This window comes from Entelurus aequoreus, linkage group LG03 (assembly GCF_033978785.1).
Source record: "Entelurus aequoreus isolate RoL-2023_Sb linkage group LG03, RoL_Eaeq_v1.1, whole genome shotgun sequence".
Taxonomy (NCBI): domain Eukaryota; kingdom Metazoa; phylum Chordata; class Actinopteri; order Syngnathiformes; family Syngnathidae; genus Entelurus; species Entelurus aequoreus.
In genome coordinates, this window is record NC_084733.1 from 83,125,619 (window position 1) to 83,145,618 (window position 20,000).

A 20,000-nucleotide genomic window follows, 5' to 3' on the forward strand; every position below is an offset into this window, starting at 1 on the left:
GATCAGCTCACAATCCAAATTTTTCTACCGTTTTTGACCATTCCACTTTCAAAACATTAATTGGGACAACAAACATTCCTATTCTTTTTTCCGGGCAAATTCCCCGGTTTTTCCAGAAATTCCAGGACTTCTGAAATACCAATTCCAATTGTTAGTACGTCAACATTTTTCAACGAAAAGTTCTAACACCGACCCATTCAAAGATTCCCGGTTTTCCACCTTCAAAACATTCCACTTAGTTGGGACAACAAATGCTCCTGTTTTTTTTCCCCGTACAAATTCCTGGTTTTCCAGAATTTCCAGGAATTCCAAAACACCCATTCTCAATTCAAACTGTTACTACCTCAACATTTCTCAAGCGATTCCAAAAATTCCAACACCAACCCATTCCTATCATCTAGGACAGGGGTCTCAGACACGTTATTTTGCGGCCCCCCACCTTAATATGAAAGTTTAATGTTAGTGCGGCCCGCGAGTTTTATATGAATGGCACTTGACAGCGTTGTGTTATTTGGGTCCAAAATGGCTCTTTCAACGTTCTGGGTTGCCTACCCCTGCGTTAGTGGAAAATCGGCAAATGAGTGAAAGCGACAGAGACGTTGCCATGGACACCGCGACCCCTGTCCGTCAGTAATAACAGTCCCCGATAACCTGGACCAATTCAAACCGTTATTAGTTTTTTTTTATTGTTTAATTTGCATTGCCTCACACCATGAACACTACATATATTTCTATATGGCGCCGGATAACACTCCGGGAGCCGTCACTTTTTTGCCCTCGCTATCCCGCCGACCGCCGTGTTGCTGTAGGGAGGAAAAGCGGAACGAAACACATCACGGAAATAACATTATCCTCCGTGCGTCGGCTAAATACAAATATATTCCACAACCCCAAACATGTCTTTTTCAAAGCCTGCAGTGAAAAGAAAGGTTAGTGATGAGCAAAGGCAATTCCAGGAAAAGTGGGAGATGCAATATTTCTTTGTTGAGCACAAGGGCACCCCGACGTGTCTTGTTTGCACAGAGAAAGTTGCGGTGCACAAGGGATACAATTTGAAACGTCGCTATACAACTAGACATGCTGAGGAGTATGCAAACATTTTTTTTAAAGAAATCTTTTCTTGCGGCCCAGCCTCACCCAGACTCTGCATCCAGTGGCCCCCAGGTAAATTGAGTTTGAGACCCCTGATCTAGGACAATTGTGCTAGTATTAATATTTTCAGAAATCCCCAAATTTCCAGGAACCCATTGAAATGAATGGACGTATTCATAGTTCCACAATGCCCTAAATTCTCTACATTTTACGCCATTTTTAAACCCGATTCCGACCTTTCAACCATCCACCCACACCACTACTCTTCACATATATCGAACGCAAAACATGTTTTCCCTTTACCCGAATTCCCGGTTTTCCAGGAATTTTCTCCCCATTAACAATGAATGGGCATCATAGAATCTACTGCAGACTGCAACATTTGCAAACTGCCTTTTGAATTGTTGTAGGGCTCATTCATTCATACATTAATTCATTCACACATCCATTCATTCATTCACTCATTAATTCATACATTCCTTCACACACACATTCATTCATTAATTCACACATCCATTCATTCATTAATTCACACATCCATTCATTTATTCACTCATTAATTCATACATTCATTAATTCGCACACATTCATTCAGTCACACATCCATTAATTCATTCATTCACACATCCGTTCATTCATTCACACATTCATTCATACATTCACACACACACATTCATTCATACATCCATTCATACACACATTAATTCATACATTCACTCACACACACACACACACACACACACACACACACACACACACACACACACACACACACACACACTCATTGACACATCATTCATTTATTAATTCACACATACATTCATTCCTTCACACATTAATTCATACATTTATTCATTCACTCACTCACACATTCATTCATTCGTTCACACATTCACTCATTAATTCATACATTCCTTCACACACACACATTCATTCATTCATTCACACATCCATTCATTCATTAATTCACACATCCATTCATTTATTCACTCATTAATTCATACATTCATTAATTCGCACACATTCATTCAGTCACACATCCATTCATTCATTAATTCACACATCCATTCATTCATTCACACATTCATTCACACACACACACATTCATTCATACATCCATTCATACACACATTAATTCATACATTCACTCACACACACACACACACACACACACACACACACACACATTCATTGACACATCCATTCATTTATTAATTCACACATACATTCATTCCTTCACACATTAATTCATACATTTATTCATTCACTCACTCACACATTCATTCATTCGTTCACACATTCATTCATTCACTCATTAATTCATACATTCCTTCACACACACACATTCATTCATTCATTCACACATCCATTCATTCATTAATTCACACATCCATTCATTTATTCACTCATTAATTCATACATTCATTAATTCGCACACATTCATTCAGTCACACATCCATTCATTCATTAATTCACACATCCATTCATTCATTTACACATTCATTCATCCATTCACACACACACATTCATTCATACATCCATTCATCCACACATTAATTCATACATCCACACACACACACACACACACACACACACACACACACACACACACACACACACACACACACACACACACACACACACACACACACACACACACACACACACACACACACACACATTCATTGACACATCCTTTCATTTATTAATTCACACATACATTCATTCCTTCACACATTAATTCATACATTTATTCATTCACTCACACATTCATTCATTCGTTCACACATCCATTCATTCATTCAATCTATTCTGACATTTTACGACTAGAGGATGTTGTGTCTTGAATGAACATAAAATCATGCGCGTGTGTGTTTCAGGCGCAATGGCGGAGGACGAGAAGAGCGTAGCAGAGGTCGGCGACTTGCCTCCCGGCGCCGTCACCGTGGAGACGACGTCATCAGACCCCCGCAATCCGGCGGCAGAGCAGGAAGACACGCCCCACGTCACCGATGCGAACCTGCAGACGGGTAAGGACGCTTTAAAAAAAAAAAAATTCGTTCTTGACAACTTTTAAAGTACACAAATGTGAAGTATTTACACTGTACTGGGTAGAAGTAGTAAGTATACACAAGTGTTCCTCTGTGTACTTTCTACTTTCACTGGGTAGAGGTGGTAAGCACTAATGTGTTCCTGTGTTCCTACTCTAATTAGTAGAATTAGTAAGTACACATATGTTCCTGAGTACTTACTACTTTTACTAGGTAGAATGAGTAAGTATGCATGCGTTCCTGAGTACTTACTACTTTTACTGGGTAGAGGTATTAAGTACACAGGTTTTCCTGTGTACTTACTACTTTTACTGGGTAGAATTAGTAAGTATGCATGCGTTCCTGAGTAATTACTACTTTTACTGGGTAGAGGTATTAAGTATACATGTGTTCCTGTGTACTTACTACTTTTACTGGGTAGAATTAGTAAGTACGCATGTGTTCTTGTGTACTTACTACTTTTACTGGGTAGAACTCGTAAGTATGCATGTGTTCCTGTGTACTTACTACTTTTACTGGGTAGAATTGGTAAGTATGCGTGCGTTCCTGTGTACTTACTATTTTTACTGGGAGGAGGTATTAAGTACACGTGTTCTTGTGTACTTACTACTTTTACTGGGTAGAATTAGTAAGTACAGATGTGTTCCTGTGTACTTAAAACTTTTACTGGGTTCGATTAGTAAGTACGCATATGTTCCTACTAGGGTTGTACGGTATACCGGTACTAATAAAGTACCGCGGTTTACTGCTTCTGAAAAATACCGTTATGTTCTTGTGTTGCTGCTCTAATTGGTTGAAGTAGTAAGTACAAATGTCTTCATGTGTTACCACTGGTAACTTGTAACCATTGGTAGTAGTAGTAGTAAATATACATGTGTTCCTGAGTACTTATTACTACTACACGGTAGAGGTGGTGAATGCACATTTGTTCGTTAGTACTTACTACTGCTACTGGGTGGCAATAGTCAGTAAAGATGTGATCCTGTGTACTCTAATTGGTATGAGTAGTATGTACACATGTGTTCCTATGTTGCCACTCTAATTGGTAGAAGTAGAATGTACACATCTGTTCCTGTGTTGCCACTCTATTTGGTAGAAGTAGTAAGTACACATGTGTTCCTGCGTACTTACTACTTTTAATGGGTAGAATTAATAAGTATGCATGTCTTCCTGTGTACTTAATACCTCTACCCAGTAAAAGTAGTAAGTACACATGTTCCAACTAGGGTTGTACGGAATACCGGTACTAATAAAGTACCGAGGTACTAACAAAATAAAAAAAATGGTACTATACTGCTTCTGAAAAATACCGTTATTTTTTCCCCCCGAAGATGGTAGCAGTAGCAAGTACACATGTGTTCCTGTCTTGCTGCTCTAAAAGGTAGAAGTAGTAAGTACAAATGTCTTCAAATGTTAGTAGTAGTAGTAGTGAATATACATGTGTTTTGGAGTACTTAATACTACTACTGGGTAAAGATAGTAAATGCCTATTTGTTTGTGAGTACTTACTACTGCTACTGGGTAGCAGTATTAAGTAGACATGTCTTCCTGTGTTGCTGCTCTAATTGGTAGAAGTAGTAATTACAAATGTTTTCATGTGTTACTCCTGTGATTGGTAGAAGTAGTAAATATACATGTGTTCCTGAGTACTTATTACTACTACTCGGTAGAGATGGTAAATACACATTTGTTCGTTAGTACTTACTACTGCTACTGGGTAGCAATAGTCAGTAGAGATGTCATCCTGTGTACTTACTACTGCTACTGAGTAGAAGTAGTAGGCACACATGTGTTCCTCTGTTCTTACTCTAATTGGTAGATGTAGTATGTACACATGTGTTCCTGTGTTGCCACTCTATTTGGTAGAAGTAGTAATTCCACGTGTTCCTGTGTTGCCAATAGTTGGTAGCAGTAGTAAGTACACGTGTTCCTGTGTTGCCATTTTATTTGGTAGAAGTAGTAAGTACACATGTGTTCCTGTGTTGCCACTCTATTTGGTAGAAGTAGTAATTCCGCATGTTCCTGTGTTGCCACTAGTTGGTAGAAGTAGTAAGTACACGTGTTCCTGTGTTGCCACTCTATTTGGTAGAAGTAGTAAGTACACATATGTTCTTGTGTTGCCACTATTTGGTAGAAGTAGTAAGTACACGTGTTCCTGTGTTGCCACTCTATTTGGTAGAAGTAGTAAGTAGACATGTGTTCCTGTGTTGCCACTATTTGGTAGAAGTAGTAAGTACACATGTGTTCCTGTGTTGCCACTCTATTTGGTAGAAGTAGTAAGTACACATGTGTTCCTGTGTTGCCACTCTATTTGGTAGAAGTAGTAAATACACATGTGTTCTTGTGTTGCCACTATTTGGTAGGAGTAGTAAGTACACGTGTTCCTGTGTTGCCACTCTATTTGGTAGAAGTAGTAAGTACACATGTGTTCTTGTGTTGCCACTATTTGGTAGAAGTAGTAAGTACACGTGTTCCTGTGTTGCCACTCTATTTGGTAGAAGTAGTAAGTAGACATGTTCCTGTGTTGCCACTATTTGGTAGAGGTAGTAAGTACACATGTGTTCCTGTGTTGCCACTCTATTTGGTAGAAGTAGTAAATACACATGTGTTCTTGTGTTGCCACTATTTGGTAGGAGTAGTAAGTACACGTGTTCCTGTGTTGCCACTATTTGGTAGAAGTAGTAAGTACACATGTTCCTGTGTTGCCACTCTATTTGGTAGAAGTAGTAAGTACACATGTGTTCTTGTGTTGCCACTATTTGGTAGAAGTAGTAAGTACACGTGTTCCTGTGTTGCCACTCTATTTGGTAGAAGTAGTAAGTAGACATGTTCCTGTGTTGCCACTATTTGGTAGAGGTAGTAAGTACACATGTGTTCCTGTGTTGCCACTCTATTTGGTAGAAGTAGTAAATACACATGTGTTCTTGTGTTGCCACTATTTGGTAGGAGTAGTAAGTACACGTGTTCCTGTGTTGCCACTATTTGGTAGAAGTAGTAAGTACACATGTGTTCTTGTGTTGCCACTATTTGGTAGAAGTAGTAAGTACACGTGTTCCTGTGTTGCCACTCTATTTGGTAGAAGTAGTAAGTAGACATGTTCCTGTGTTGCCACTATTTGGTAGAGGTAGTAAGTACACATGTGTTCCTGTGTTGCCACTCTATTTGGTAGAAGTAGTAAATACACATGTGTTCTTGTGTTGCCACTATTTGGTAGGAGTAGTAAGTACACGTGTTCCTGTGTTGCCACTCTATTTGGTAGAAGTAGTAAGTACACATGTGCTCCTGTGTTGCCACTCTATTTGGTAGAAGTAGTAAGTACACCTGTTCTTGTGTTGCCACTCTATTTGGTAGCAGTAGTAAGTACATGTGTTTCTGTGTTGCCACTCTATTTGGTAGAAGTAGTAAGTACACCTGTTCTTGTGTTGCCACTCTATTTGGTAGAAGTAGTAAGTACACGTGTTTCTGTGTTGCCACTCTATTTGGTAGAAGTAGTAAGTACACCTGTTCTTGTGTTGCCACTCTATTTGGTAGAAGTAGTAAGTACACATGTTCCTGTGTTGCCACTATTTGGTAAAGGTAGTAAGTACACATGTGTTCCTGTGTTGCCACTATTTGGTAGAAGTAGTAAGTACACGTGTTCCTGTGTTGCCACTCTATTTGGTAGAAGTACTAAGTACACATGTGTTCTTGTGTTGCCACTATTTGGTAAAGGTAGTAAGTACACATGTGTTCTTGTGTTGCCACTATTTGGTAGAAGTAGTAAGTACACGTGTTCCTGTGTTGCCACTCTATTTGGTAGAAGTAGTAAGTACACCTGTTCTTGTGTTGCCACTCTATTTGGTAGAAGTAGTAAGTACACGTGTTCCTGTGTTGCCACTATTTGGTAAAGGTAGTAAGTACACATGTGTTCCTGTGTTGCCACTATTTGGTAGAAGTAGTAAGTACACGTGTTCCTGTGTTGCCACTCTATTTGGTAGAAGTACTAAGTACACATGTGTTCTTGTGTTGCCACTATTTGGTAAAGGTAGTAAGTACACATGTGTTCTTGTGTTGCCACTATTTGGTAGAAGTAGTAAGTACACATGTGTTCTTGTGTTGCCACTATTTGGTAGAAGTAGTAAGTACACATGTGTTCCTGTGTACTTGCTACTGCTCCGTCGCAATATTTGAAGCATTGTACCGCGGTTCTAGTCCCAAAAAATACACAGGATCAAGGAAGATGTGCGTAAAAGTCAGTAGTCTTACATTCTGTGTCTTTCATCGGCCAGATGATGGCGCTGTCCACAAGGTGCCGGTGGAGATTGAGCGTGCCTGCCAGGAGAAAGACTTCCTGGGCGGCTACAGGCACAAGTTGCTGGGCACAGAATACCACCATGCCGCTGCCCAGACTCCACGCACGAGGAGGCCCGACCGAGGGGTGGTCGTGTTCAGCCGTGACACGCAGGTACACCACCTGGAGAGACAAACCACCACAAGATGGGACAACGCATGCTAACTGTTAGCATGCTAACTTTTTAGCTAGTTTTGTATGCTTTAACTTTAAATTCATGGTTTTTTGATACTTGGCGCCATCGTGGAAGTATGCTAGCTTCTCTTATATTAGCATGCTAATGTTAGCTTGTTAACATTTAATGCTAGCTTTTTAGCTAATTTTGTATGTTTACACCAACAAATAGTGCATTTTGGTATTTCCTCTTATCCTGTCATGTGCTGGCGTGCTAACGTTTTATGCTAGCTTTATAGCTAATTTTGTATTTTTTTAACCTAAAAATCATGGTTTTTGATACTCGGCGCCATTGTGGAAGTATGCTAGCGTCTCTTATATTAGCATGCTAAAGTTTTATGCTAGCTTTATAGCTAATTCTGTATGTTTTAACCTAAAAATCATGGTTTTTGATATTTGCCGCCATTGTGGGAGTATGCTAGCGCCTCTTATATTAGCATACTAAAGTTTTATGCTAGCTTTATAGCTAATTTTGTATTTTTTTACCCTAGAAATCATGGTTTTTGATACTCGGCGCCATTGTGGAAGTATGCTAGCGTCTCTTATATTAGCATGCTAAAGTTTTATGCTAGCTTTATGGCTAATTCTGTATGTTTTAACCTAAAAATCATGGTTTTTGATACTCGGCGCCATTGTGGAAGTATGCTAGCATCTTTTATATTAGCATGCTAAAGTTGTATACTAGCTTTATAGCTAATTCTGTATGTTTTAACCTAAAAATCATGGTTTTTGATATTTGCCGCCATTGTGGAAGTATGCTAGCGCCTCTTATATTAGCATACTAAAGTTTTATGCTAGCTTTATAGCTAATTTTGTATTTTTTTACCCTAAAAATCATGGTTTTTGATACTCGGCGCCATTGTGGAAGTATGCTAGCGTCTCTTATATTAGCATGCTAAAGTTTTATGCTAGCTTTATGGCTAATTCTGTATGTTTTAACCTAAAAATCATGGTTTTTGATATTTGCCGCCATTGTGGAAGTATGCTAGTGCCTCTTATGTTAGCATACTAAAGTTTTATGCTAGCTTTATAGCTAATTTTGTATTTTTTTACCCTAAAAATCATGGTTTTTGATACTTGGCGCCATTGTGGAAGTATGCTAGCGCCTCTTATATTAGCATACTAAAGTTTTATGATAGCTTTATAGGTAATTTTGTATTTTTTTACCCTAAAAATCATGGTTTTTGATACTTTGCGCCATTGTGGATGTATGCTAGCGTCTCTTATATTAGCATGCCAAAGTTTTATGCTAGCTTTATGGCTAATTCTGTATGTTTTAACCTAAAAATCATGGTTTTTGATACTTGGCGCCATTGTGGAAGTATGCTAGCGTATCTTATATTAGCGTGCTAAAGTTTTATGCTAGCTTTATAGCTAATTTAGCATGTTCTGACCTAAAAAAATCATGGTTTTTGATAATTGGCGCCATTGTGGAAGTATGCTAGCGTCTCTTATATTAGCATGCTAAAGTTGTATGCTAGCTTTACAGCTAATTAATTTTGCAAAAGCAAAGGAGAGGGAAGTAGAGTTTTTATGGACTCTTACGTCCCCACAGACCGGGGACCTGATCTCCGAGCCCCAGCAGTGCCCGTCCAGCGTCACCACGCAGATGACCAGCGTCGGCTGTTACATCTCCAACCTCACGGACAAGCTGCTCAGCCCGAGAGGTTACGTCACGGCCGACGAATACCACTCCACCCGACTGGACGCCGTGAGGGACCGGTAAATACCGCCGACGTTGACGGAGCGATCCAGACGGCGTTGTCTGCCTTGCAGGTGATACGACTGCAGGCGCACACTCGCCGCTGGCTCAGCACCCGGGCGGTGGACCGTCTGAGGAGACAGCGCGACCGGCGGCTGGCCTGGATGGACCTCCAGGAGAGGAGGAGGCGGGAGGAGAGGGAGGAGCAGATGCAGGACAGCCGCAACCGCTGGAGCCAGCCGCAGAAGAGGGAGGACCTCAACCTGCTGTACCACGCCCTGGAGAGTAGGTGGAAGGTCGTGTGTGTGTGTGTGTGTGTGTGTGAGTCCGTGACTCCACGGTGTGTGTGTGCCACTCAGAGTGGAGGAGTGACAAGGAGCACCAGATCAACACCACTCTGCGAGGCTCCGAGAGGAAGGCCGCCCTCTGCTCGCTGCTGGAGCAGGAGACGCAGTACATCGCCACCATCGGACGCCACGGCATCGCCATCAGGAGCAACAACTACAACAAAGCTGTCAGGAAGTTCCTGGACAAGGTCAGCGGTCACACACGCTCGCATATGTAACGGTGGCCTGCCGGTCTGGCAAACCAGTTGATGGCCCGGTAGTCCGGGGTTGGAGTCCCGTGTGGAACGGAAAAGGCAGAAACCACGTGGGTTGCAGTGGTGCCGTGACCCGGATCCGAGGGATATTTAGGGTGTGAGAGTACCGCAGGCCAGTCCATGTCTGGGCCATCTGCGCGTTAGCAAAACCTCATGGACTTTTAGCTCGGTAGTCAGCACCATGTGGGCCACCGGGGTTCGATTTTTCGTGGGTTACAATGGTGCCGTGACCCGGATGAGAGTGAGGCTTAGGGGGGGAGTGAGAGTAACGCAGGCCAGTCCGTGTGCACGTTAGTAAAACTTCACTCCCTGACCACGTCAAGAGCAATGCTAACTATCGAGTTGGTAGCCCGGGCTTTTATCTCAGTAGTCAGCACGCTCGTCCCTTCTCCAGACGACCAGGGTTAGAGTCCCGTGCGGAACGGAAAAGGCAGAAACCACGTGGGTTGCAGTGGTGCCGTGACCCGGATCCGAGTGAGGTTTAGGGGGTGAGAGTACCGCAGGCCAGTCCGTGTGTCTGGGCCGTGTGCACGTTAGCAAAACCTCATGGACTTTTAGCTCGGTAGTCCGCACCATCGCCTCTTGTGTGGGCCACCGGGGTTCGATTTTCCGTGGGTTACAATGGTGCCGTGACCCGGATGAGAGTGAGAGTAACGCAGGCCAGTCCGTGTGCACGTTAGTGAAACCTCACTCCCTGACCACGTCAAGAGCAATGCTAACTGTCGAGTTGTTTTAGCTCGGTAGTCAGCACCATCGCCTCTTTGTGTGGGCCACCGGGGTTCGATTTTCCGTGGGTTACAATGGTGCCGTGACCCGGATGAGAGTGAGGTGTAGGGGGTGAGTGAGAGTAACGCAGGCCAGTCCGTGTGCACGTTAGTAAAACTTCACTCCCTGACCACGTCAAGAGCAATGCTAACTATCGAGTTGGTAGCCCGGGCTTTTATCTCAGTAGTCAGCACGCTCGTCCCTTCTCCAGACGACCAGGGTTAGAGTCCCGTGCGGAACGGAAAAGGCAGAAACCACGTGGGTTGCAGTGGTGCCGTGACCCGGATCCGAGTGAGGTTTAGGGGGTGAGAGTACCGCAGGCCAGTCCGTGTGTCTGGGCCGTGTGCACGTTAGCAAAACCTCATGGACTTTTAGCTCGGTAGTCAGCACCATGTGGGCCACCGGGGTTCGATTTTTCGTGGGTTACAATGGTGCCGTGACCCGGATGAGAGTGAGGCTTAGGGGGGGAGTGAGAGTAACGCAGGCCAGTCCGTGTGCACGTTAGTAAAACTTCACTCCCTGACCACGTCAAGAGCAATGCTAACTATCGAGTTGGTAGCCCGGGCTTTTATCTCAGTAGTCAGCACGCTCGTCCCTTCTCCAGACGACCAGGGTTAGAGTCCCGTGCGGAACGGAAAAGGCAGAAACCACGTGGGTTGCAGTGGTGCCGTGACCCGGATCCGAGTGAGGTTTAGGGGGTTTTTAGTACCGCAGGCCAGTCCGTGTGTCTGGGCCGTGTGCACGTTAGCAAAACCTCATGGACTTTTAGCTCGGTAGTCAGCACCATCGCCTCTTGTGTGGGCCACCGGGGTTCGATTTTCCGTGGGTTACAATGGTGCCGTGACCCGGATGAGAGTGAGAGTAACGCAGGCCAGTCCGTGTGTACGTTAGTGAAACCTCACTCCCTGACCACGTCAAGAGCAATGCTAACTGTCGAGTTGTTTTAGCTCGGTAGTCAGCACCATCGCCTCTTGTGTGGGCCCCCGGGGTTCGATTTTCCGTGGGTTACAATGGTGCCGTGACCCGGATGAGAGTGAGAGTAACGCAGGCCAGTCCGTGTGTACGTTAGTGAAACCTCACTCCCTGACCACGTCAAGAGCAATGCTAACTGTCGAGTTGTTTTAGCTCGGTAGTCAGCACCATCGCCTCTTGTGTGGGCCACCGGGGTTCGATTTTCCGTGGATTACAATGGTGCCGTGACCCGGATGAGAGTGAGGCTTAGGGGGGGAGTGAGAGTAACGCAGGCCAGTCCGTGTGTACGTTAGTGAAACCTCACTCCCTGACCACGTCAAGAGCAATGCTAACTATCGTGTTGGTAGCCCGGGCTTTTAGCTCGGTAGTCCGCATGATCGCCTCCATGGGTTACAATGGTGCCGTGACCCGGATCCGAGTGAGGTTTAGGGGGTGAGTGTAACGGAGGCCAGCCAGAGTGACGTTACAAGCAATAGAAAATAAAAAAAATTGCGTTGTTAGAAGAATAAAATCCTTTTTTCTTTAAGTTGTAACTTTACCAAAAAATAAATAAAAATTGCAATGTTACAAGAATAAAATCCTTTAAAAAAATTGTAACATTAAAACAATGTTTTAAATAAAAAGTTGCAATGTTTCAAGAATAAAGTCCTTTTTTAAAAATGGTAACGTTAAAAATGTTAAAACAAAATGTTAGAAGAACGAAATCCTCTTGTAAAACGTAACGTTACACAAAATAAAGAGTTGCAATGTTTAAAGAATGAAATCCTTTAAAATTGAAGGTTGTAATGTTACAAAAATTAAAAAACAAAAAGTTACATGTTACAAGAATAAAATCCTTTAAAATAATTGTAACTTTAAAACATTTTTTTCAATAAAAAGTTTCAATGTTTCAAGAATAAAATCCTTTTCTAAAAATTGTAACGTTAAAAATGTTTTTAAACAAAAAGTTGCGATGTTACAAGAATGAAATCCTCTTTTAAAAGGTAATGTTTCACAAAATAAAAAGTTGCAATGTTTCAACAATAAAATCTTTTTTTTTTTTTTTATTGTAATGTACAAAAAATTAAGAAAAGTTGTAATGTTATGAATAGTTCATTTAAAAAAAAAAGATTCACTGTTACAAGAATAAAATATATTTTTAAAAGATGCACCGTTACAAAAAAGTTGCAATGCTACAAGAATAGAATCTTTTTTTTTTAAGTTGTAATGTTACAAAAAAATGTAATAAAAAGTTGCTTGTTACAAGAATAAAATCCTCTAAAAAATGTTTTACTTTAAAACATTTTTTTCAATAAAAAGTTGCAATGTTTCAAGAATAAAATAATTGTTTAAATATTGTAACGTTAAAAAAAATGTAAACAAAAAGTTGCAATGTTACAAGAATGACTTTTTTTTTTTTTTAAGTTGTAATGTTACAAAATAATTAAGAAATAAAAAGTTGCAATGTTTCAAGAATAAAATCCCTTTTTTTTTTAATTTAATGTGACAAAAATAAAAAGTCGCAATATCCTAAGAATACAATCTTTTTTTTTAATTTGTAACTTTACAAAAAATGTAATTTTAAAATTAGGTTCAAATAAAAGTTGCAATGATGGAAGAATAAAGCACTAATAGTAAAATAATAAAGTAGGTTTTCTAAGTTGCAGTATTCCAAGATTTCTTTTAAAGACAAATTTTGCAGTCTTAAAAGTAGAATATTTGGGGAAAATAATTGAACTTGAGCAAAGAGTTGTTACTTTTTTGTCACGACAATGACATCTTATTTAACTTCATATCTCGATAAAATATTTTGCATGAAGAAAATATTAGAGCCTGAATATAGCAAAAATTCAGTCATATTTTATAGGAAAAATGTCAGAATAAAGTAATAATACTGGAGTAAAATCATGTTTTTGAAGTAGTTTTACTGCATTATTAGTACTAAAGGAGTACTTGTTTAGTCAGTAGGACTGTTGGGGCTCTTGGTAAAACAGTACCTCATTTAAAGTACTTTCAACACTGTAAGTACCCTGAGTTGTGAGTGTGTTGTACTCATTGCATACTAACTGCGTGTCGTGGCGTGCGTCAGTCGTCCACGCCTCATCAGTGGCGAGCGGCAGACGGCCGCCTGATCGAGATGGACACTCCTGACACCATCAGGGCCCGAGAGCTGGGAGATCTTTACGACTGTGTGGCCATGTCGCCCATCAGCCAGGAGCAGAGGCTGGACATCCTGCTGTGCCTCAAGCAGACTGTGGAGGTGCAACACACACACACACGTATTGTTTGGATATTCCCTCATCCTCCAGTGATGATAATACTTGTAAATAACGTACTTTATTATATTAAATATGCGGGACGCAGCGAGAATGTACTGTATAATCAATGTGTATTATTACGATAAAATCTCTATCTTCGGGCACATTTTTATTATTAATATCACAGGTCCTAGATCCTGGAAATATGTGTCAAAAAGTACTTTATCTTTTCTTACTAAATGTATTTGTTTTTTTCCTTTCTGACAGAACTAAATATATGTACTGCATGTCATTACACATGTTTTACATTTTGATTGGAAAGTATGGTAATCAATCCAATTTTTTTTTTTTGTTAAAATGAAAATACTTAATCTACTCCGCTTTACACCTTGTGTAAATAAAAACAAAATACAATGATTTGAAAATCATTTTCAACCTATATTCAATTGAATAGACTGCAAAGACAAGATGTTTAACGTTCGAACCGGAAAACGTTGTTATTTTTTTGCAAATATTAGCTCATTTGGAATTTGATGCCTGCAACATGTTTTAAAAAAGCTTGCACAAGTGGCAAAAAGACTGAGAAAGTTGAGGAATGCTCATCAAACACTTATTGAACAGGCTATTTGGGAACAGGTGGGTGCCATGATTGGGTATAAAAGCAGCTTCCATGAAATGCTCAGTCATTCACAAACTAGGACGGGGCGAGGGTCACCACTTTGTCAACAAATGCGTGAGCAAATTGTCCAACAGTTGAAGAACAACATTTCTCAACCAAGCTATTGCAAGGAATTTAGGGATTTCACCATCTACGGTCCGTAATATCATCAAAAGGTTCAGAGAATCTGGACAAATCACTGCACGTAAGCGATGACATTACTGACCTTCGATCCCTCAGGCGGTACTGCATCAAAAAGCGACATCAGTGTGTAAAGGATATCACCACATGGGCTCGGGAACACTCCAGCAAACCACTGTCAGTAACTACAGTTGGTCGCTACATCTGTAGGTGCAAGTTAAAACTCTACTATGCAAAGCGAAAGCCATTTATCAACAACACCCAGAAACGGGCCCGAGCTCATCTAAGATGGACTGATGCAAAGTGGAAAAGTGTTTTGTGGTGTGACGAGTCCACATTTCAAATAGTTTTTGGAAACTGTAGACGTGGTGTCCTCCGGAACAAAGAGGAAAAGAACCATCCGGATTGTTCTAGGCGCAAAGTTGAAAAGCCAGCATCTGTGATGGTATGGTGGTGTATTAGTGCCCAAGACATGGGTAACTTACACATCTGTGAAAGCGCCATTAATGCTGAAAGGTACATACAGGTTTTGGAGCAACATGTGTTGCCATCCAAGCAACGTTATCATGGACGCCCCTGCTTATTTCAGCAAGACAACGCCAAGCCATGTGTTACAACATATACAACAATTCTTCTAAAAAAAAGAGGAGAAATATAATCTTAGAGAAAAATGTAATTTAAAACATTTGTACGCACGTACAACACTTAAGACCTTCAGTATATCAGTATGTGGAATTCAATTATGGAATGGATTAAGCAAAGCAATCAAACAATGCACTAATATGATCCACTTCAAGAAACTCTTCAAACTTAAAGTGTTTACAAAGTACAAAGAAGAAGAACCATGATAAACATTCTGAATTTATTTAATTCATCCATTCTTTCACTCTCAAAATAATCTTACTTATCTCATCATATGAAATGTAACTTACCTCACCAATTATTATTTATCTATTTATTTTTATTGTGATTACTTATGGAGTACATTGTGAATAAATGGAGAACAGGAAGTGAACAAAAAAGTTTAGCAACTGTTATGTAAAAGAAAAGGGGTAGGATTAAATAAGCTCCGCTTCTTCCTACTCCTTTTCGAACATGTTGAAAAGAGAAACTGGAAATTGTGATGTATCATGTTGTATGCTTGCATGTTCGAAATAAACTCAAACTCAAACAACAGCGTGGTTTCATAGTAAAAGAGTGCGGGTACTAGACTGGCCTGCCTGTAGTCCAGACCTGTCTCCCATTGAAAATGTGTGGCGCATTATGAAGCCTATAATACCACAACGGACTGTTGAACAACCTAAGTTGTACATCAAGCAAGAATGGGAAATAATTCCACCTGAAAAGCTTCAAAATGTGGTCTCCTCAGTTCCCAAACGTTTACTGAGTGTTGTTAAAAGGAAAGGCCATGTAACACAGTGGTAAAAATGCCCCTGCGACAACTTTTTTGCAATGTGTTGCTGCCATTAAAGGCCTACTGAAAGCCACTACTACCGACCACGCAGTCTGATAGTTTATATATCAATGATGAAATCTTAACATTATAACACATGCCAATACGGCCGGGTTAACTTATAAAGTGACATTTTAAATTTGCCGCTAAACTTCCGGTTCGAAACGCCTCTGAGGATGACGTATGCGCGTGACGTAGACCGGCGAACACGGGTATGCCTTCCACATTGAAGCCAATACGAAAAAGCTCTGTTTTCATTTCATAATTCCACAGTATTCTGGACATCTGTGTTCGTAAATCTGTTGCAATCATGTTCATTGCATTATGGAGAAGGAAGCTGAGCAAGCAAAGAAGAAAGTTGTCGGTGCGAAATGGACGTATTTTTCGAACGTAGTCAGCAACAACAGTACACAGCCGGCGCTTCTTTGTTTACATTCCCGAAAGATGCAGTCAAGATGGAAGAACTCGGATAACAGAGACTCTAACCAGGAGGACTTTTGACTTCGATACACAGACGCCTGTAGAGAACTGGGACAACACAGACTCTTACCAGGATTACTTTGATTTGGATGACAAAGACGCAGACGTGCTACTGTGAGTATGCAGCTTTGGCTTCTAAACATTTGATCGCTTGACCGTATGTGCGCAACTTTTTTTTGCGTATGTACGTAACTTTTTAAAAATATATAAGCTTTATGAACCTTGGGTTAGGTGAACGGTCTTTTGGGCTGAGTGATTGTGTGTGTTGATCAGGTGTTTGAATTGTATTGGCGTGTTCTATGGAGCTAGGAGCTAGCAGAGGAGCTAGGAGCTAGCGTAACAAACACGCATGTGTTTTTATGCAGGATTAATTTGTGGCATATTAAATATAAGCCTGGTTGTGTTGTGGCTAATAGAGTATATATATGTCTTGTGTTTATTTACTGTTGTAGTCATTCCCAGCTGAATATCAGGTCACCCCCGGCTCTCACAGCATCTTCCCTATCTGAATAGCTTCAACTCCCCACTAGTCCTTCACTTGCACTTTACTCATCCACAAATCTTTCATCCTCGCTCAAATTAATGGGGAAATTGTCGCTTTCTCGGTCCGAATCTCTCTCACTTCATGCGGCCATCATTGTAAACAATAGGGAACTTTGCGTATATGTTCAACTGACTACGTCACGCTACTTCCGGTAGGGGTAAGCCTTTTTTTTATCAGATACCAAAAGTTGCAATCTTTATCGTCGTTGTTCTATACTAAATCCTTTCAGCAAAAATATGGCAATATCGCGAAATGATCAAGTATGACACATAGAATAGATCTGCTATCCCCGTTTAAATAAAAAAAATTCATTTCAGTAGGCCTTTAAATTCTAAGTTAATAATTATTTGCAACAAAAAAAAAAGAAGTTTCTCAGTTTGAACATTAAATATCTTGTCTCTGCAGTCTATTCAATTGAATATAAGTTGAAAAGGATTTGCAAATCCTTGTATTCTGTTTTTATTTACCATTTACACAACGTGCCGACTTCATATACACACGCTCGCGTAGTTTGAATGGATGTATATCTGTCTGTATAGATAGATATCATCTATCTGTATAGATCAGGGGTCACCAACGCGGTGCCCGCGGGCACCAGGTAGCCCGTAAGGACCAGATGAGTAGCCCGCTGGCCTGTTCTAAAAATAGCTCAAATAGCAGCACTTACCAGTGAGCTGCCTCTATTTTTTAAATTGTATTTATTTACTAGCAAGCTGGTCTCGCTTTGCCCGACATTTTTAATTCTAAGAGAGACAAAACTCAAATAGAATTTGAAAATCCAAGAAAATATTTTAAAGACTTGGTCTTCACTTGTTTAAATAAATTCATTAATTTTTTTACTTTGCTTCTTATAACTTTCAGAAAGACAATTTTAGAGAAAAAATACAACCTTAAAAATGATTTTAGGATTTTTAAACACATATACCTTTTTACCTTTTAAATTCCTTCCTCTTCTTTCCTGACAATTTAAATCAATGTTCAAGTAAATTTATTTTTTTTTATTGTAAAGAATAATAAATACATTTTAATTTAATTCTTCATTTTAGCTTCTGTTTTTTCGACGAAGAATATCTGTGAAATATTTCTTCAAACTTATCATGATTAAAATTGAAAAAAATTATTCTGGCAAATCTAGAAAATCTGTAGAATCAAATTTAAATCTTATTTCAAAGTATTTTGAATTTCTTTTAAAATTTTTGTTCTGGAAAATGTAGAAGAAATAATGATTTGTCTTTGTTAGAAATATAGCTTGGTCCAATTTGTTATATATTCTAACAAAGTGTAGATTGGATTTTAACCTATTTAAAACATGTCATCAAAATTCTAAAATTAATCTTAATCAGGAAAAATTACTAATGATGTTCCATAAATTATTTTTTAAATTTTTTCAAAAAGATTTGAATTAGCTAGTTTTTGTCTCCTTTTTTTCGGTTGAATTTTGAATTTTAAAGAGTTGAAATTGAAGACAAACTGTGTTTCAAAATTTAATTGTCATTTTTTTCGTGTTTTCTCCTCTTTTAAACCGTTCAATTAAGTGTAAATATCATTCATTGTAAATTGGCTATTTCTGGCAATTTATTTAAGTGTGTATCAAACTGGTAGCCCTTCGCATTAATCAGTACCCAAGAAGTAGCTCTTGGTTTCAAAAAGGTTGGTGACCCCTGGTATAGATCTATGTAAAAATGACTGGCATCACCTTGATGGTCCGTTGGGCAGGAGCACCCGTGCCAGCTGACACGAGACATCGTGGAGTTGCTGCACCGAGAGGAGGACCTGATGAGACGTCAGGTCAAGTCGACCAACCTGGAGGGTCTGAGGAAGAGACTCTCCACACTCTTCCTCCAGTTCATCAGGACCCCAGGATTCAACCCAGAAGTGGCCAAGCACCTGAAAGTAAAGTCTCGCACGAGTCACCAGGGTATCCATGAGAACTAACAGAACCTTCCTCAGGTGCCTAAGAGCCCCTCCATGCTGAAAAACGACGTCTTCCTCTGCCACGGCTGCCAGCGCTACCTGTGCTCCTCCCAGTTCCGGTCCTGCGCCAAAGCCCACCTGGGCCGGCGCTGTCTGGACTGCACCAGACTGAGGAACATCGCCGGGAGCCGTGACGACTTCTCCTGCTACAAGAACATGCTGAAGAGACTGCGGGACAGCGAGCTGGTCCTCAACAAGGACAACACCATCCCCTTCCTCCTGCAGGTCAGCCTCCTCCCCGCACCCCCACTCGCTCTCGCCCGCAGCCTAAAAGGCGTCCGTGTCCGTCAGGTGGAGGACCTGCAGTACCTGGTGGAGGTGATCTGGGGCGCCCGCTCGGCCCTCAGCGCCTGCAACGACGCCTTCAGCCTGGCGCTGGTCCGGTGGGAACGCCACAAGGACTGGAGCCCCTGGAACTGCGTCCTGCTCAGCAAGGAGGAGGTGGCCGCTCACCTGCAGGTGGAGGACGTGCACAAGGTGAGGTGGTCTACACCGGGTCCTCCGGATACATATTCGGACCTTAACCTCCGATTAGGCAGTCCCTTCCGGGAATTAGACAAAACATTTCCATTTTTACCTAGCAAAGAGGCAGCATTTACAGGTTAGAGATGTTGGAGTGTGACGATAAGCTCTCATCGTCTCTCGGTATATAAGCCGCACCCACTAAATTTTAGAAGGAACATTTTTTTTCCCCATACATAAGCCGCACCGGACTATAAGCCGCAGATATATATGTTGTGAAATTAGTTATTTATAGAGATGTCCGATAATGGCTTGTTTGCCGATATCCGATATTGTCCAACTCTTAATTACCGATTCCGATATC

The 20,000-nt window shown here is 40.9% G+C and overlaps 1 protein-coding gene across 3 annotated transcripts in view; it reads left to right on the forward strand.

Moving 5' to 3' along the window:
• The window catches only part of iqub (IQ motif and ubiquitin domain containing), a 41,164-nt gene that overhangs the window by 16,125 nt on the left and 5,039 nt on the right, over positions 1–20,000 (forward strand). For all 3 annotated transcript variants that reach the window (XM_062042969.1, XM_062042968.1, XM_062042967.1), the window contains 9 exons: positions 2,973–3,122; positions 7,412–7,587; positions 9,203–9,358; positions 9,424–9,634; positions 9,709–9,884; positions 13,756–13,926; positions 18,917–19,093; positions 19,151–19,399; positions 19,466–19,651. In XM_062042969.1, the coding sequence (XP_061898953.1) occupies positions 2,973–3,122; positions 7,412–7,587; positions 9,203–9,358; positions 9,424–9,634; positions 9,709–9,884; positions 13,756–13,926; positions 18,917–19,093; positions 19,151–19,399; positions 19,466–19,651 (1,652 nt within the window). The remainder of the gene's footprint in view (positions 1–2,972; positions 3,123–7,411; positions 7,588–9,202; positions 9,359–9,423; positions 9,635–9,708; positions 9,885–13,755; positions 13,927–18,916; positions 19,094–19,150; positions 19,400–19,465; positions 19,652–20,000) is intronic.